The following is a 17,628-nucleotide window of genomic DNA, read 5'->3' on the forward strand; positions in this document are numbered from 1 at the left end:
AGGCTTCACACCTCAGTTGAAATGAAGTCTAAGGGATGGAGCAGAGGGAGAAGGGCAAGGAGAACCCATAATAGCTGTTGTGTGGGGCAGAGAGGACCCCAGAGCATTCAAGTCCTCCCCAGCTTTCTCCTCATGTACTAGTCAGTGGACATCAAAACTTTGCACACTAGTTTTAATTCTGCTGTTTAATCATGTGAGTGGCTGCAATGTAGACAATTCTCCCTGTGTTTGTGTGTCCAATTCGATTTGACCAACTCCTGGTCCCTTGTAGTCCTGTGAGTCTATGAAACGTACATTGAATTCATTCTTTCCTCCTTTTTTCCTGGGCGAGACATCACTCCATCTCTCCTGCCCTTTCTTCCCAGGATCAGGAGACATACTTTAGGAGCCTAATCTCTGTGCTAAAGCAATAGTAACATGGAGATGGACTCTGTGGCATCCTGTTCAGTGACTAATTTTGATCTTGGAATCCTAGGCAGGCTATTTTCTATAGGTGCAATCCATTTCTATAGATGCAACACAGTTCTGAAACAACTTTGCATGGGCGTCCCGTTACAGTGTGTGAGTGTTGGGCATGGACATGGGAGACCAGATTCATATCCCTGCTCAGCCGTGAAACTTTGTGGGTGACCTTAAGCAGGTCTCTATCAGCCAGCCCATTCTCCCCCCCAAGGGGGAGTTGTGAGACGAAATTTGGATGCTTCTCTGAGCAGTTTGTTGAAAGGCTGGGATAAAATAAATGTGGCATGTACGTCAAACAATAAATGGTGCTTGCACATTTTCCAGGGTTTTTCCTGTGGATTGAAGAGGTCTAGAACCTTGCTGGTTTGTTTTTAAAACAGTAGCCCAGATTTTGCTGAAGTTGGTGAGTTCTTTTTTTTTTAAAGACATGATGCTTCGTGGTGAGCAGGGTGGCTGAGGCGCTGCAAACTGCCAGAGCTCCTGATTCAAAGTAAGGGGATGGTCCCTAGTCATTGTCCTCTGCTCCAGATTGGGCTGGTGGCCAATTTAATTGCTGACATAACAACAAACTGGTTGCTGACATACAACAAGTCTACGGTCGCCACATACACCCAGCGCCATTGATGTGCACACATGGCAAGGAGACGCAAAAAGATGCAGGCTGTACCCAGTGACCCATAGCATTGCACAGAAGCGCACCCGGTACAACCTGCTTGCAACAAGACATGTACCTGCAGTGGTTGTGCAAAGAGAGTAATGCTCTTGCACACATAATCTAGCACAGATATATTAACGCTAAGCAATTCACTGAAATGCAGTGCATGGTATTGTGTGTGCCTGTATTGAAAAGGATCAAACACTTTCGCATTTGTCTCCCCTCACCCCGCAAACAACCCCTTTCGTGTTGAACCTGCCTGGCATACTTGCATTTCTGCTTGCATGGAGATGTTACGCTAGTACACTACAGGCTAGCTTTAGAAGGCGAAAGGAATTGTGAGACACGGGGCTTCTTCACACGTTTCCTCTGCTTTTTCCAGGCATGGTTTGCTCTTTAAAGCTGTGTCCAAGTACCTCCCCCCCTTTTTTTTTGCTCTGGAGTTTCCCCCGTAAAACCTTGTTCTTTAAAGTTGAATCGGAGCAAATGGCAATCCACAGAAAACCCTTTTGCTCCATTTGAGCGCCAATGGGTAGGTTTTCATGGGGAAAGAGGGGTGGGAATGCTTAGATGTGGAGCTTTAAAGTGCAGACCTATGCCTGGAGTGAGTGGAAGAAAGGTTTGTGTGGATAAGCCCACAGTCCGGCTCGTCTTCAACCCTTCACAGAGCTGGTGATAAGCAGTCTGAGGCATAATGTAGCTCTTCTGGCAGCTATAGATGGTTGGGAGATGGCCCGATGGAAAGTTCGTGGGTTGAGAGGGAGTGTCTCCCACAGAAATGAGGAAACCAGGAAGCTCTCCCTGCCGTCCAGTCTCTAGGCTTGGGAAGGGACCCGAAGTTCTGTAACATCAGATTACTTGAGCATCCCACAGAGAGAAGACAAGCTCTGTTGCCTGCTCAAACTAGAGCATATTTTTGTTTTCACAGTAAATTGGCCTGAACTTCACGGTTCTGTCACGGCCTGGGACTGAAACATTTCATGTGCCTGTTATGGTCATGGTTTGGTCTCTTTAATCCTGCTGTGTTGGAGTCATATGGGGACAAAGAGGCAGGCAGGGTGGGCATTCTGGACTCCCACCTTGGAGACATTCAGCAGCAACCAGATCAGAACTTCTCCCTGCCTCCCTTTCTTCTTGGACTGTTTTTTTATCCACCATGACATTCTGGGGGCCATTTTGAGATTCGAGAAGTGGCCGGCGGGTACAGTACCAGAAGTTCTTCCCTCTGGGCTCCAGTTCACACGATCGGACTAACACAGAAAATGTGGTTTGAAAGGGCCTACCACAGAGCCTAGGACTTACCGATCAGAAGGTCAGCAGTTCCAATCCCCATGACGGGGTGAGCTCCCGTTGCTCAGTCCCAGCTCCTGCCAACCTAGCAGTTCGAAAGCACGTCAAAGTGCAAGTAGATAAATAGGTACCGCTCCGGCGGGAAGGTAAACGGTGTTTCCGTGCGCTGCTCTGGTTCTCCAGAAGCGCCTTAGTCATGCTGGCCACATGACCCGGAAGCTGTACGCCGGCTCCCTCAGCCAATAAAGCGAGATGAGCGCCACAACCCCAGAGTCGGCCACGACTGGACCTAATGGTCAGGGGTCCCTTTACCTTTACATTGTGCTGGAAGCATATGCTGAAGTAGTTGTGGGATTGCTTCAGTGGGACAATCTGCCCCTAGTTCTCCTGTTTGCAGAATGAGAGTAGCAGAAACCTAGCATGAGCAGGCTTGATAGGATAAAGGCCAGGAACAATGTGATGGCCAGCCTGGTAGCACAGCAACCAAGGCCAGCTGCTTTTCAAAGGGCCGAAGTCAGGCAGTCATTGAGAGCAACACAGAGATAAAAAAGGGGTGAACCAGTAGCCCAGCGAAGATCCAAGAGCTAGATTGGAATCTTTGGGAAGTAAACAGCAGAGAGCTTAGGAAATCGAACAGCAATGCACAGAGAACAGAGAATAGGAGAGTCTTCTTGTTGCAACAGGCACTCTCTCTAGCTGATAAGCAATTTGGGGGTGGGGGAGAGGCAACCAGTTCAGCCAGGATTGCTCAAGCCCATCGGATCAAGTTGGAGGCTGCCTCCGTTCTCAGATCCAGCCATCAGCTGAAGGCAGCTGCACCCTCTACTCTTCCCATGTCAGGGGTGAGGAGCCTCAGACCCTCAGGGCCCAAACAACTCCTTTTTTCTGGCCCTTCAGGACTCTTTCCAGGCCACACCACGTTCCCTTCTGCACCCTCCTTGAGTGCCTTTGCCCAGGTGGAATTTGTCATTGAACTCTGGTGATGCCTTTTGCTTGCCTGTGCGGAGGAGAGAGAGAGAGAGAAAGGAGAGAGACAGCAACGTTTGTTGCTCCGCCCACTTTTGCTTCTGGCCCCGCCTACCACAGGCATGTGCCCCTGGACAGTTGCCCAGAAGAGAATGTGGCCCTTGGGTTTAAATAGGTTCCACACCCCGGCCCTACATTGAACCTGGGGTTGAGCAACACTGAGTCCGAAAGTTCAAGTCCAGAACCCCCTGGACCCCAAGCTCACAGGGTTGTGGCTCGTGCTTTGTGTTTTGGGTAATATAGGGTAGAAACAATTGCAAAGTAATTTTAAAAAACGTTGTAAGTAAATAACAGAGACACGCTTACTTTTCTTCCTCCAGGTTGATTTCTTAGGGTGTGTATGTATTACCATTTACTCTGGCCCCATGGCTGGCTTTGAATCTGTGTACAGATGTGTTGTTTCCCACAATGCAGAGCTATCTTGCTGTTTCTTGAGAAGTACTACTGTCAAACCAGCTTCCATTCGAGAGGGAAATTTCACCCACATTCACATCACAGTTAACCTGAGGTGTGCACATTCGAGACGGCCATTGCATATGCTTGGATGACAGCACATGCACAGCTGACAGCTTTGCAAATAGGAGTTTGGGGGAGGTTGCAGGGGTGAGAACACCAGACAGGTAAAGCACATTGGGTGGGGACATCCCTGTCTCCTCTTTGGTGTGCACAACAACTGGCAAATGTGACTTGAAACACGGCGGGTGGGGGGTGGAGGGGACAACCTCACTACCTCACTGAGTTTTAAGCCACTAATGTGCACATAGCCTGTTGCTCTCCTTAATGCATGTGAGGCCAAAAGAGTCACCGGTGCTTATGAGCTGGTGAGAATACAGGGCATTACCCCCCAACTGTAGTCTCTCATATCATATCCAGTCATGATTGGAGGCTGTGTTGTTCACAGAGAGAAGAGGCTTGCATTCTCCCTTGCCAGGACCAATAGATGGCTACTTAAACCAAGGGTAGGCAAACTATGGCCTCAGGGCTGGATCCGGGCCAATCACCTTCTAAATCCAGCCTGTGGACGGTCCGGGAATCAGTGTGTTTTTACATGAGTAGTATGTGTGCTTTTATTTAACATGCATCTCTGGGTTATTTGTGGGGCCTGCCTGGTGTTTTTACATGAGCAGAATGTGTGCTTTTATTTAAAATGCATCTCTGGGTTATTTGTGGGGCATAGGAATTCGTTCATTTCCCCCCAAAAAATATAGTCCGGCCCCCCACAAGATCTGAGGGACAGTGGACTGGCCCCCTGCTGCAAACGTTTGCTGACCCCTGACTTAAACTCTTTACCTCTCATGGTCAGAATTTAGCATGTTTCTCCTGCCCCAAAAGTTGGTGCGAGTTTAGCACAGAGGCAAAGGTGGTGAGGAGCGGAGGCTTTGTGGCGTTGGTGATTCCTGGCAAATTGCACCGTGCAAGTGGTGGATGACATAAATAATAGCCATCCCAGCAAACATAGTCTTGGGTTGCTTGGCCTTCAACGTGATGTACAGTTGATGTGGCACAGGTAGTTTCCAAACTTTCTACCTTGAGGGAAGGGCTTGAAGAGCTAGTAAAAGGATAGCTCAGTTGGCTAGAGCATGGTGCCGATAACACCAAGGTTGCAGGTTCGATCCCCATCTGGGACAGCTGCATTTTAGGGGCACTAGATGGTCCTTAGGGTCTCTTCCAACTCTACAATTCTGTGATATCTATGGTCCCAAGTTCCCTGGTCTGGAATGTGGGAGAGCCCCCGCCGTTGAGCTAAATAGGATGGGAGCCACGATCTGCAAGGCAGATTCCTATATTCTAACCATTTCCACATTGGCTTGCAAACTAAGGAAGCCCTGAGAGGCTGCCAGGGATTGCAGAGTCTTCTGGGATACGTTCTACAGCACACACCCATTTCACCCAGGTCACTGACTAGACCTCTTCCGACTTGCTGGGAATCACAGGCGGGAAGAGTGTTTTTGAGCTCAGGTTCTTCCTGCAGGCTTTCCATGGACATCCAGATTGGCCACTGCCAGAGCAAGCTGCTTATGTTCTTATACCTTACCATCAACCCATGCAAACTGACATTGCATCATAAAGCAATCTTGCCGGGACAGACAGCACTGCTAGCTACAAGGACTCTGGGCACAGATCCATGTGCATATGCTAATTTATATGTATAGATGCCTCACCAGCACTGTTGTGGGCCCAGCTTCCCTGTAAGCAAGTCTTTTTGAAAAGGGAGGCAAAGGGGCAGCACATCTGAGTGAGGAGGGGGGAATGAGAGAGAGAGGGGGGGGATTCTCAACTCTTGGGAACCATAGTTTAAGGTGCTGGGAATCTTAGCTCTGTTGGGGATAAGCTGTTGGGGATAAGATACAGTTCCCAAGCTTATTTGGGGTGTGTGTGTGAAATGTGCTTTCAGTGTATGGTGTGTACACAGCCCTTGTGCAAAAGATCTGGGGCTCAGCTCCCCTGGACCACACTCAGACCCTTGACATTCCTCAGTACATGGGTAGGCAAACTAAGGTCCGGGGGCCGGATCTGGCCCAATCGCCTTCTAAATCCTGCCCGCAGATGGTCCGGGAATCAGCGTGTTTTTACGTGAGTAGAATGTGTGCTTTTATTTAAAATGCATCTCTGGGTTATTTGTGGGGCATAGGAATTCGTTCATTATATTTTTCAAAATATAGCCCGCCCGCCCCCCCACTAAGGTCTGAGGGACAGTGGACCGGCCCCCTGCTGAAAAAGTTTGCTGACCCCTCTCAGTAGATGCATACATAGGTTTGCAAGACAGACAGAGAGAGAGATCACTAGCAGGCAGCAAGCACTCGTTTCTGATTTTCTCAGAGAAACTTCTGCTAAACTTCAGAGGGACGTCATCTTTCCCTGCCACACAGTTTAAAAGCTGCACCTGGTAAGGTTCTTGCCTTGGAGACTCTGAAATGGCCCCAGACTCTCTCCGAAACGCAGAGCACTAGCTTGTGGTTGTGGCAGCAGAAGTGCTAATCCAGAGTTGGTGGATTGGTCTCTCCTTCTGGTTTTTTTAAATAATAAAAAAGCACAAGGAAAACAAGTGTGTCTGTCTGTCTGTCCCTCTGTAGGTGAGGTCCAGACTCAGGATGCATCCTTTCCTCCCTCTCTTGGTGAAGGAAAGCACTCCGCTCTGTGCCACCGACACAGTCGGTGTCAAGTCCTGATGTCAAGTCCTTTTGACAAGCTGACAGACGCCTGGGCGCAGGGGGGAGCGGCAGCAGCGGCAGCAGCAGCAGCGAGAGGAGGAGGAGAGAGAAAATATTTTCCGTGTCTTCGCCTGAAGTCATTCTGTGGTTTTTGAAAAAATGTGCTGTATATTTTCAGGGCTGTGTCACATGATCTGCTGGGGTTATGAATAGCCGAGTATAATGATTTCTTAGTGAACGTTAAAAAAAAAAAGAAAAGAGAGAGAGTGATTCTCAGCGAGAGGGAGGCTCACACTCGCTCAGGAACAGCAGGGAGAGAGAGACGGGACGTGGAAAGTTCCCCCGACTCCAGGTGTCTCTGCGTGTCGAGCCCACTCAGACGACCAGGTGAGTGGGCATCACGCGGGGCCTGGACAGAAGGCGCGAGAGGTCAGATGGCGAGTTCTGCATCTGGATTTACTTTCCTCGCCACTGCGCCGGCTTTTTGTGGCGCGGCGGGGGGGGGGGAGTGGGGGGGTGGACACGTATCTGCTGACTTTCTCTTTTTGACTTCCCGAGGCCTTGAAGTCTGCTGTTCGAAAGGAACTTTTCGCGTGGCGCTGTGGGTGGGGGGGATCGGGCTGTTGGAGCGCGCGCGCACGTGTGTATGGAGGGAGGGAGAGGAGAGCGGGTGTCTCTCGAGCCGACAGACCTTGGCGGCTGCTCGGCGGCCCCACGTGCGAGGCAAGCGACTGCCGAGCGCCCGAATGGAGTGGAGTGTGGCATTGGGGCCGGTGCACGTGTGAGCGGGGCGGAGTGCGTGCAAGGGCATCTCTGCGCGCGTGAGCTGGGTCCACTCGGCGGCCTTCAGTGGTCGCTCTCCTGTGATCCCGCTTAGGGCTTCGAGGGATGTCTTCTCCTGGGGTGTTGTGCTCTTGACCTCTGATCGTGGGAAGGCGCCCTCAGCCACGGGCACAGCTGTGCGGCAATTCAAGAGGGCGCAGGGTGGGCAAACCCCGGGCTGGGTTTCTGCGCGCGCCGACCGAGAGGCGACGTTGCTCTTTTGAACCTGCCTCCTTCTCTCCCCTGCTCCGTCAGCATCTCTGCTGCTGCTCGAACCCGCGTCGTCTGAAGCTGGCCAGCATATGGCGCAGGGGGGCAGCAGGCGGAAGCGGGGGGCGCCGAGCCGCCTTGCCTTGGGCTGCCCACGGCGCTCCTGAGGGAGAGCTGCTTCCCAGCAAGACGGGCAGGAGGTTCTTCTGAGGGAAGAAGGTTCCAGCTCTGTTTTGGCGGGGAAAGCCGGGCAGTGGGTGGAGCGGAAGGGCGATGGGTCTCCAGACGTCTGAGCCATCAGAGGAACACGGGGCTGATCGAAGGCTGCCTTCTGGAGACTCTTTGTGAAGTTCCGGGGTGCTTTGGATAATACCCCCCCTGCTTGCAACCCCCCCCCCCAATAATAGCCACATGACTTACCAGCGCTCAGTTCTGTGTTGGGTGTGTGGCCTTCCCAGGTAAGCAGTGCCGCCATCTTGGCACCCATGGCCATTCAATTCATTCATTAATTAACTATTGCGGGGGGAAAGATGGTTCAGATCCCACCATAGCTGTCAACTTTCAGATTTGGAAATAAGGGATCAGCAGCCTCACCTGTCTACGGAATATCTAACAATCCGGGATAGCAGCGGGAAGCAGTGGAAAACGGCTCTGGAATAAGGGAATTTCCCACAAAAAAAAGGGAAGGTTGACAGCTATGGATCCCACACTTGTTCCTTGACCGATTCCTGGTTTATGCCAGGAACAGAGCAAGGAAGCCTTCTTTCGACATCCATAAATCCATCCTGTAGCTGCCATATCACAAAACGTCCTGTCCATTCATTTACCTTTCGATTCCCCAATTTTCCTCCCATACAGAGACCTCTGTTGACATCCACACATCCATCCATCTGCAGCTGTTGCCCTAAACCACAGTCTCTCCCTCACTTTTGTTCTGTGTATAACAACTTGTTGTGTGTTCAAAGAGCCCACCTCGTGTTGCCGGTTGGCTTGGGCTGGACTGGCGATGGCCATGACTAACATGTCTCTGACCCTGTTCTTGGTCTATTGAGTAGGCAAGGACTCTTGTTACCTTGGTGAGCTTCTCTAGGCGCCAGCATAGCAATGGAGCTCATTCTAAGGCCCAGATGTCTGACCCTCAGTCAAGTACATGGTGACCTTATAGGATTCCAAAAATAGGCAGGTCAGGTTTGTCTGTATGTGACCCCACACAGGCCTTGAAATCTCTCCCACTTTCTCCCTCTCCCTCTCCCTCCCTCTCTCTCTCTGGCTGTTCTTGTAGATTTACATATTAACATATTTATGTGATGCTTTTAGTGGGAAAATGGAACCCAGGTACAGTTTGGCTCTTTTAAGTGAGCACCCCCTAAAGGAAAATTTGGGGATTGCTCCATCACTCAACTTCATTTCCCATTGTATCTCTCCTCTTCTTCCTCCCAAGCTTGCAATGCACCTGGGCATCTTCTGCTGTTTGAGGCAGGGTGGGACTATTCTCCCTACTGTAAACATGGAGGAGGAAAGGCTGACAGGTATGCAGCTAAATTGATGTATTGTTCAAGAAGAGCAAGGTCTAGATTCTCCAGGTTGTGCAGATGGAAATACTGTATGGAAAGGAAAACTGATTCCCCTTCCCATCAGGTGTCTCCTTGGTCATAAAATGAGACTACCTTCTCCCTACTTATTAGCTTGGACCAAAAATGGGCAAGAATTCACCTTGGACTGGAGATGCGCTAGTAGTGTCTTCCCGTCTCTAAGGAACTGGATTTGGGCTCACTTCCAAGACCCAGCAATGAGACATCTTAGCAAAGATGGACTCTTCTTGAATCCCGACTGCGGTTGCTTTTCCTTCTGTGGAATGGAACACTTCCTTGACCTTAGTCATTAGCCAGAACATTTGTCCAAAAATAAACCGTTAAAGAGGTGCAATTAAATTCAGGTTTGTAAATAGCTTCTTGACTGGTTACCTGTGGTGAGTAGCAAACTGCGTCTAGGCGATCCATGCAGGGAAACATTACAGGTGTTGGGTTTGTCTTGTCTTGTTTGTGCTGTAAAGGACCCTCTGGCTGGGTGGGCTAGTAACTTCTGAGGACTTCATTTGCAAGGCTGATCTGACTGCAGATCTCGTTCTGTTCATGATGTGCCTATTACTCTGTGGCCTGCCATGGGAACAACTCACATAACAGAGCAATTTCTCCTACCTTTATGACATCACTTAGCTCAGGGCAGCATATTTGGCGCATTCCTGGCCATGTTATCCTCACAGCAGCCTAGATTAGGCTGAGGGATACTGAAGGTAGTCAGATGAGCTCCATGGCTGAGTGCATCTTGGGACCCAGGTTTTCTGTCTGAGTCTTTTGCCTGATCTGGCCCCTTGATAGTCACTTCAGGTTGGCTGCAGGTGTGTCGGTACTGCTTTTCTTTTAAAGGGATTGATCACATGATGAGAAAACAGTGAGCAGGGGCTGCATATTGCCCCAACACACTTCTGTGTGGTTCTCATTAGAGTTTATTTAATTTAAAAGAGGTTTCTAGTCCTCATGACCGTGCTGATCTTATCTTCCCCCACTCCAAGCACTCCTTTTCCAAGCCTTATTTCTCTCCCCCTCCCCCCGCTCTAGTTCTGTTCCTCTGATTCTGGGGTGTGCAACCTGTGGCCCTCCAACCCTAGCCACCACTGGCCACGATCACGGAGTATGGGAATTGTAGTTCAACGACATGTGGAAGGTCACCAGCTTCCCCACCATTCTGCTAAGGGTTGATAGCTACCATTTGCTTTCTTATGGTGGCTGTTATATTTGTTGTTTTTTGCCTGTGTTCCCGGAGACTCCTTTCCCTTGTCATCTGGATCATTTGCTGTGAGCGGAAGCTACAGTTTTGTTCAATCTGCTCTTAGGTGTCCAGAGTTTTAGTGTCAACTCTGAGCGAAGACAGTGTTCCTTCCCTTTTTGTGTGTGTTTGTGTATTCTGTGCAACATGCAGCAGGCTGCAGGCACCGGCATGCTAAATAGTAGTAGTAGTCACTGTGGCAGTCGTAGTTGTAGAAATAAGTTACCAAAATTTATTAAGAATGTATGATAAACAGCCAGAATTCAGTCCAGTAAAACTTATACAGAATGCAGAGGATTCTGGTAAATGTTGTAGAGCAAGGGTGGCTAACCTTGCCAATAGTCAGGGGTGGTGGGATTTAGAAGTCCACCAATGTCCCATGAGCCACAGGTTCCTCATCTCTGTTCTAGAGCATTGGAATTGAGACACACTGCTGGGTCTTGAGCTGATGTGGGATGAGGCGCGAGCAGCACTGCCACCACACCAAAAATAAAAAAAATAAAATTAAGGAATGTGTCCTAAAATGCTTGTTTGGGTCAAAAGTGGCTCTCAGGTTTGAAAGCACTGGAGACCAGTTTCCCCCCTCCGTTTTGTTTGATTTTGCCTTTTATTACAAAACAGAGAACACAACACAAAGCAACACACACTCTGCAACAGCAGCAGATCCAAAGCAGCTCAGAAAAACCATCCACAATGTGAAAAAAGCAACCCTATTTTTGTTTTCTCATGTTTTGGTCAACACATTGTGGCTGAAGACCATGTTTGAAAACATGTACTGGAGCAGGGCCGGGCAACCTGCAGCTCTCCAGATGTTGCTGGACTACAGCTCCCATCATCTCTGACTGTTGGCCATGCTGGCTGGGGCTGATGGGAGTTGGAGTCCAACAACATCTGGAGGGCTGCAGGTTCTCCATTCCTGACCTCAAGTATGATCCCCGTTCATCATTCAGGACATCATCTAGGTCTCTTTTGCTTTGCTGTAGCCGCATATGAGCCTCAGAACACAGTTCTCCCCCTGCACATTCCAGGAGGAGATTGGTAATGGTGGGTGAGCTGCCATTCAAGGACCCTTGTGTGCCAACGCTGACCTTCTTATTGAGAAACGCCTGGTGCACTTCCAAAGAACTGCGGGGTTTTCTGGAGCACGTTTTGAAATCAACTCCTCTTGAAATAAGTGTCTAACAGCTGTAGCTTTGTCATGTGAAAAAAAAAATGAGATGATGAAAAGAATGTGGAATGGAAATATGCTTCTTTAATTGTGACTCTTGGCTTGTAAAATCCTGATGAGGCCCTCTGCACTAATAAAGTGCCCATACCCTGGCCAGAGGGCTCGATAGCAGGAGGTAGCGGGCCTTTCTTACCAGGGTGTGAACTCCCCTCCTTGGAAGTGTCTGCGAGCAGCAGGAATTCTTTTTTTTCTCCACGGGTCAGCAGAACGCTGGCTAGGGATTGCATTTCCAGAGGCTAGGTAAGGAATCAGGATTTCTGGATTTTGTCCAGCCTCCTGCCTCCCCATGTGAGTCATGTGGGCCTCTTGTTTCTGCACTTGCCCTATGGGAATAGCACTGACCTACTTCGCAAAACTGGGTGTAATGCTTTTTCTTTGGAGGTACAATGGTACCCCGGGTTACATACGCTTCAGATTACATATGCTTCAGGTTACAGACTCCGCTAACCCAGAAATAGTATCTTGGGTTAAGAACTTTGCTTCAGGATGAGAACAGAAATCGTGCAGCAGCGGGAAGCCCCATTAGCTAAGGTTAGCTTAGGTTAAGTACAGTTTCAGGTTAAGAACGGACCTCCAGAACGAATTAAGTTTTTAACCTGAGGTACCATTGTATGTTGAGATGTCTCTATTAAAGGCTATATAGAAGAGTAGCTGTGGGGTGGCTACCAGCCGGAGGCTGCATTTAAAAGTACATGATGTGCCCCCCTCCCCAAAGACTCCTGGGAACTGTAGTTTGTAAAGGGTGTTAGGAACTGTGAGTAGTAAACTGCAGTTCCAGTGATGATGTGTGTTGGCGGGTGTTGCTTTAAATGGAGTGTAAATGTTCATAGACCCAGGCTATGGCAAATCATGGCTCTCATGGGAAATAAATACCTTCTTCCAAAGGCTCGTCACTTTTTTAAAAAAATCTTATTGGGTACCATCACACTAAAGGGACGCGGGTGGTGCTGTGGGTTAAACTACAGAGCCTAGGACTTGCTGATCAGAAGGTCAGCAGTTTGAATCCCCACGACGGGGTGAGTTCCCGTTGCTCGGTCCCTGCTCCTGCCAACCTAGCAGTTCAAAAGCACCTCAAAGTGCAAGTAGATAAATAGGTACTGCTCTGGCGGGAAGGTAAACGGCGTTTCCGTGCACTGCTCTGGTTCGCCAGAAGTGGCTTAGTCATGCTGGCCACATGACCCAGAAGCTGTACGCCGGCTCCCTCAGCCAATAAAGCGAGATGAGCGCCACAACCCCAGAGTCGGTCACAACTGGACCTAATGGTCAGGGGTCCCTTTACTTTTACCTTTACCATCACACTAGCATTGTGTGTATGCAGTGTGTGAAAAAGCTTGCTGTGTTTGCAAAGAATTGGACATTCCATGGATACAGATATAGATAATAGCTTTGATTCAGAAAGAAAGATTTATACACCATTTGATTGTAATAAAAAGCCTTGAAGTGATATCTATACACACACAAATTTCTTGCCCTTGAGGTTATAGAGAGTGGAAATGTGTCAGCATCTTCCAAGGAAGGTCCAAACTAGGGGAGCGATGGTGGTCCAAAAGTAGGGCATTGTTGCTCCCTACGGTCCTCTCCCTCCCATAATTTACTGCTCCCTCTCCTGGGCTTCTATTTGGACTCCATGCAAAGTAAGCAATGCATGCAGATGTACTTAATTTGAATAACTCTGCTTGCTGAATTCGGGTTTACTTAGCTCAGGCAGCTCTGCCTATCCCTGTCCATTCCTTGGCTCCCTTTTCCTTGCTGCTCTTTTGGCTTTAAAAAAAATATATCTTAACAGCTTCTTGTGCTGGCCTGAAAGGGGAGGAAAGCAGCTAGTTAAAAAATAGGTTGCTGGCCAAAATAAGGTTGATTGAGCTCTTCCCTTCCCAAGGTGCTGAATGGAGTAGCAAGCAAAATATGTTTTCTTTTCATAGCAGCATTCTAAGGGTGTTCACACCTTGGCTAGAGTCTAATTAGGAAAGGCTTAAGGACTCCCATTGGTGTGAGGATGGTTTGAGAAACAACACACCAAACACTAGTATATTATAACAAAGTACAGGACACGCATGTATTTTGGATAACGCTGTGTGAATTCAGATTAAAAACCCAGCACTGGAAATGCAGTTAAGTGCCCAGCAAACAGGAGTGTGGACACAGCCTAACTTCAGGTTCCCTCCTTTTTCAGTAGAGGTAGCACATTAGAAGGATGAGTCAGGATATTTGGTCTGGTCTCTTAGGTCCCCTTGCTCATAGATATCCAGTGTGGCACCTGTTGGTGTGCATGTGCCCACAGAGACCTTCCCTAGCACCCATAATAGGGTCCTGTTGCCCCTTGCTGAAATTAGGCTTGAAAGAGACCTTCCACTGGCTTCAAGAGGAGGGTGGTCTTCCTGGCGCTCGCAGCAGTGGAGGGAAGGTTATCTCTTGCCTTCTGACTTGCGCTCCCCATAAAGATCAGAAGCCTCCCCTCAATAACCTGAGAAAAAGCAAAAAACAACAACCCCTTTTCCAAGCCTAATTCCTGGTGGAAGGGAGAGCATGTGCGTTGTTGTTGCGTGGTGGCCTCCACAGTTTCCCCTATCTGCAAATGAGTTGGCCACGCCCTGCCCCACAGATTGAGAAGTTGTATTAGAAAGACGTCACCTTTTTAGTGTTGGGGAGCCTGAAAGCAGCGAGATTCATGTGGATAGGAGCTTCCCAGAAGCATGATGTGCTTCCTAGAAAACAATGCAGCGAAGTGGTTTTTCTAGATCCACCCTGCCCTTTTTATGAACAAAAGCAGGGGCAGGTGGTGTCAGTAGGAAACTGGAGAGAATATCATTGTCCTTGCACAAACGATTCACCATCCCTCTGTTGCTTCATAAATCCATTGTGTCTCTTGCACCATTGACAAAGGAACCGAGGTCTAATGGAAGAAGCAGGAGCGTGCTGTCCAAAGGATTAACATGTTCTTGCTATGCTCCCCAAGGCTATGGTGGGTTTGAGTTGACCGCTAAGTGGCATACTCAGTGTCTGCCTGCTTAGGTTTGAGTAATGGAAGTACCTGCCTTGCTAAAGGTAAAGGGACCCCTGACCATTAGGTCCAGTCGTGACCGACCCTGGGGTTGCGGCGCTCATCTCGCTTTATTGGCCGAGGGAGCCGGCGTACAGCTTCCGGGTCATGTGGCCAGCATGACCAAGCCACTTCTGGCGAACCAGAGCAGCGCACGGAAACGCCGTTTACCTTCCCACCGGAGTGGTACCTATTTATCTACTTGCACTGGTGTGCTTTTGAACTGCTAGGTTGGCAGGAACCTGCCTTGCTAGGTTGGGATATAATCCTGAGATATGGAACCTGCTACCATATCCAACTTGTGTTAGGGCATAGCAGAAGTTAGACCCTAGAGACGCCCTGCTGAATGTTGAGAATCGTTCTGGTGAGCAAGGAAGTAATTAAATGGTGTGTTATACTACCCATAGTCCTTATCCCAGGGGGTCGTTATTAAATCTGATCCACAGCAACAATGCCTAGTCTTAACCTTGAAGGACAACTAGGCTGTGAGCTCATGAGCTGCAGGTCAGAAACAGAGAGAAAGGAAATGTTGGCTCAGCCCTTGAACACCCATCTGAAAAGATAAAAAAAACCCCATGTGGACAATGGACTTTGGAAAATAAAGATGTGCTCATGGCCATAGTGCTGGAGTTCCCTGTTGCTTGCATGTGTGTATGTAGCATTCATCTGATGCAGTCCTAGGCTTAGGAAACTGTAAGGGCACAGCTACCATGCACAGACACAGTACAGCCCCTGTGTACATGAATCGTTTTGGCGGGACGTGGGGAGAAACGGCCATAGTTTGTGTGGTACAGCCAAGGACATACTTCGGGTAGGTGGTGGGCAACGGCTTGGTGCAGAGAGAGGAAAAACTCTGTCATGTGGTATGTTGCAAGTTAGGACAAGCTGCAGATACTTGGGCTACTTTGTCAAGGGGAGGGTGGGATAAATGGAAAGCTCGAAAGCAAAACAGGAGGCATGAGATCCAACATTTATCAGGGAAGCAGACAGAGAAACAGAGCAGTTTTTCATCTCGGATTTAGGACCATAATACAGGCAGTTCTTTCTTTTTCAGTGAATGAGCTGACCTCTTCTGTGTGTTTCATGAATGGGTCGAGCTTCTGTAAGGCAGTGAGACACACAGCACACCTTGAAAAATATCCGAAGAGTGAACTGGTGCTCCTAGCTAGCTGCATCCACCTGGGACATGTGTCTTGTGGACAACTCAGAATATGCAAATCTACCAGATGAAAAATCAAGTTGTGTTGCTTGTTGCGTGAACCTAATGTTCCTAAAAGTGCTTCCCGGTGCAGGAGTGTGCGAGGTGTTGTCAGGTATGCTGAATCTGCACACCTGATATCCTCAAGGAGCAGAGGGGGCTGTGCTGACACCTATTCTGAATTCTGCTAATCCAAACAGACTAGGAAGATCAGCACAGGTGGCACAGTTCAAATAGGTGACTGTAGCATTAAACCCCTGTATTAAAAGGTATCTCTTCCTAGAGAGAGACCTGCCTTTTGTACATAGCCTAAGGGCACTTCCACATGGGACTTGAGTATATTTATTGGACCGCAAGCTGCAGCTTGTGCTGATAGGATGAATTAAGGGCTGTGCAGTCCACGTGGGGGACAGAGAAATGGGAACACAACCCCTTTCTTTTTCCTGATACCATGTTCCATTATTGTAGTTTAAAGCATGAAAAAATTCTGAGGTGGGAAATTTTTTCATTCTAGGTCAGGCATTGGCAAACTCGGCCCTCCAGATATTTCTGGGACTACAACTCCCATCAACCTTGGCCACTGGTCCTGTTAGCTAGGGATGATGGGAGTTGTAGTTCCAAAACATCTGGAGGGCCGAGTTTGCCTATGCCTGTTCTAGGTGCACCCCGAAGCATCAAAACAATCAGTGCTCTGAATCCTAACTTCTGCAGGTCATCCTTTTGGCTGTGTCAGTCCATTATTATCATCATAGTTCTGCTGCCAGGTGCCTGCAGGGATGTTGTCCTAAGGAACTTGCAGACTACGTAGCCAAGAAGACCAGAAAAAGAAGCGGTGGGGGGGTGGGGAAGCCAGATCTCAATTGGCAGAAACCAACTTCTGATTTTGGGTTATATTTCTCTCCAGAGCTGAACCTTGAAAATGGAATGGTTCTCCAAGTTTGAAACAGCAGCTAGCTGCACGCAGTGTTAATTGGTTGGTGGTGCCCTACCAAAAACCCTTGGAGCAGCTTTGCACTGGGGGGTGGGGAATCTTTTAAAAATGTCATTGTGGGGAGAGAAATTTGAACAGAAATATATGAATATTCGTGCAACTAACTAACTAACTAACTAACTAAACAGTATGCTTGAAGGATGGGTGGAGGGATAAGATGACTAGCTGAGCTGGCATTCAGTTTTCTGAATAGCAGGTTAGTCATTTTGGTTACAAAGCCAATGAGGAAGCTGGCTTCACTCTGCACCTGAACACTGTGTTGTGAGTTATATACGGTGCATATGTGTTATATCTGTCTTCATCCTCCCTCCGCTGGCTTTTTGTTGTTGCCGCCCCGCCTGAGTTACTCCTGCCGGTAAGTCTATGCTAGCTGTGATCTGTGCTGGGATCACCGCAGTTGCTGTTGGGCCTGTGGATATCTGGCACGGCAGGGATCGGGGTCTGTGCTACAAGTTTAGACAGCTTTGAAAGTGATGCAATCGTCGTAGTCTGGCCCCAAAGAATTGCGGTTAGTGTCGTTGTGTGAGGGTGCTAAGAAGTCTTTGCTTGAGATTCCTAGCGCTTTGCTTTCTGCAAGAACTGCCGCTGTTGAGTCTCCTCGGCTGGGAGGCAGATTGGTCAAACGGGGATGGAAGTGGTTTAAAGCTATTGTGCAGACACACCTCCAAAGCATCGTGATCTCTGGTAGAAGCTGTTCTTTGAAAGCGTATTATTTCAGGCAGTTCTGC

General features: G+C 48.8%; 1 protein-coding gene and 1 long non-coding RNA gene across 3 annotated transcripts in view; one reads left to right on the forward strand and one right to left on the reverse strand.

Moving 5' to 3' along the window:
* Positions 1-6,653: 6,653 nt before the first annotated feature.
* RARG (retinoic acid receptor gamma) overlaps positions 6,654-17,628 on the forward strand; it is a 130,113-nt gene continuing 119,138 nt past the window's right edge. Inside the window, exon 1 of one of the 2 annotated variants that reach the window (XM_083490131.1) lies at positions 6,654-6,972. Coding sequence is in view for 1 of the 2 variants with exons in the window: in XM_083490130.1 (XP_083346256.1) it covers positions 17,182-17,255 (74 nt within the window). In the remaining variant the exon portion in view is untranslated. Of the gene's footprint in view, positions 6,973-17,108; positions 17,256-17,628 lie in introns of those variants that run through there. The other variant, XM_083490130.1, reaches the window with a different exon arrangement.
* LOC310700735 lies at positions 8,220-16,738 on the reverse strand. Its single transcript, XR_014522772.1, has 3 exons — positions 14,954-16,738; positions 9,331-14,702; positions 8,220-8,775 (listed from the first exon to the last, which is right to left on the reverse strand). It is a non-coding gene; the product is annotated as an uncharacterized lncRNA (long non-coding RNA).

This window comes from Podarcis liolepis (genome assembly GCF_965112155.1).
Source record: "Podarcis liolepis genome assembly, chromosome: 2".
Taxonomy (NCBI): domain Eukaryota; kingdom Metazoa; phylum Chordata; class Lepidosauria; order Squamata; family Lacertidae; genus Podarcis; species Podarcis liolepis.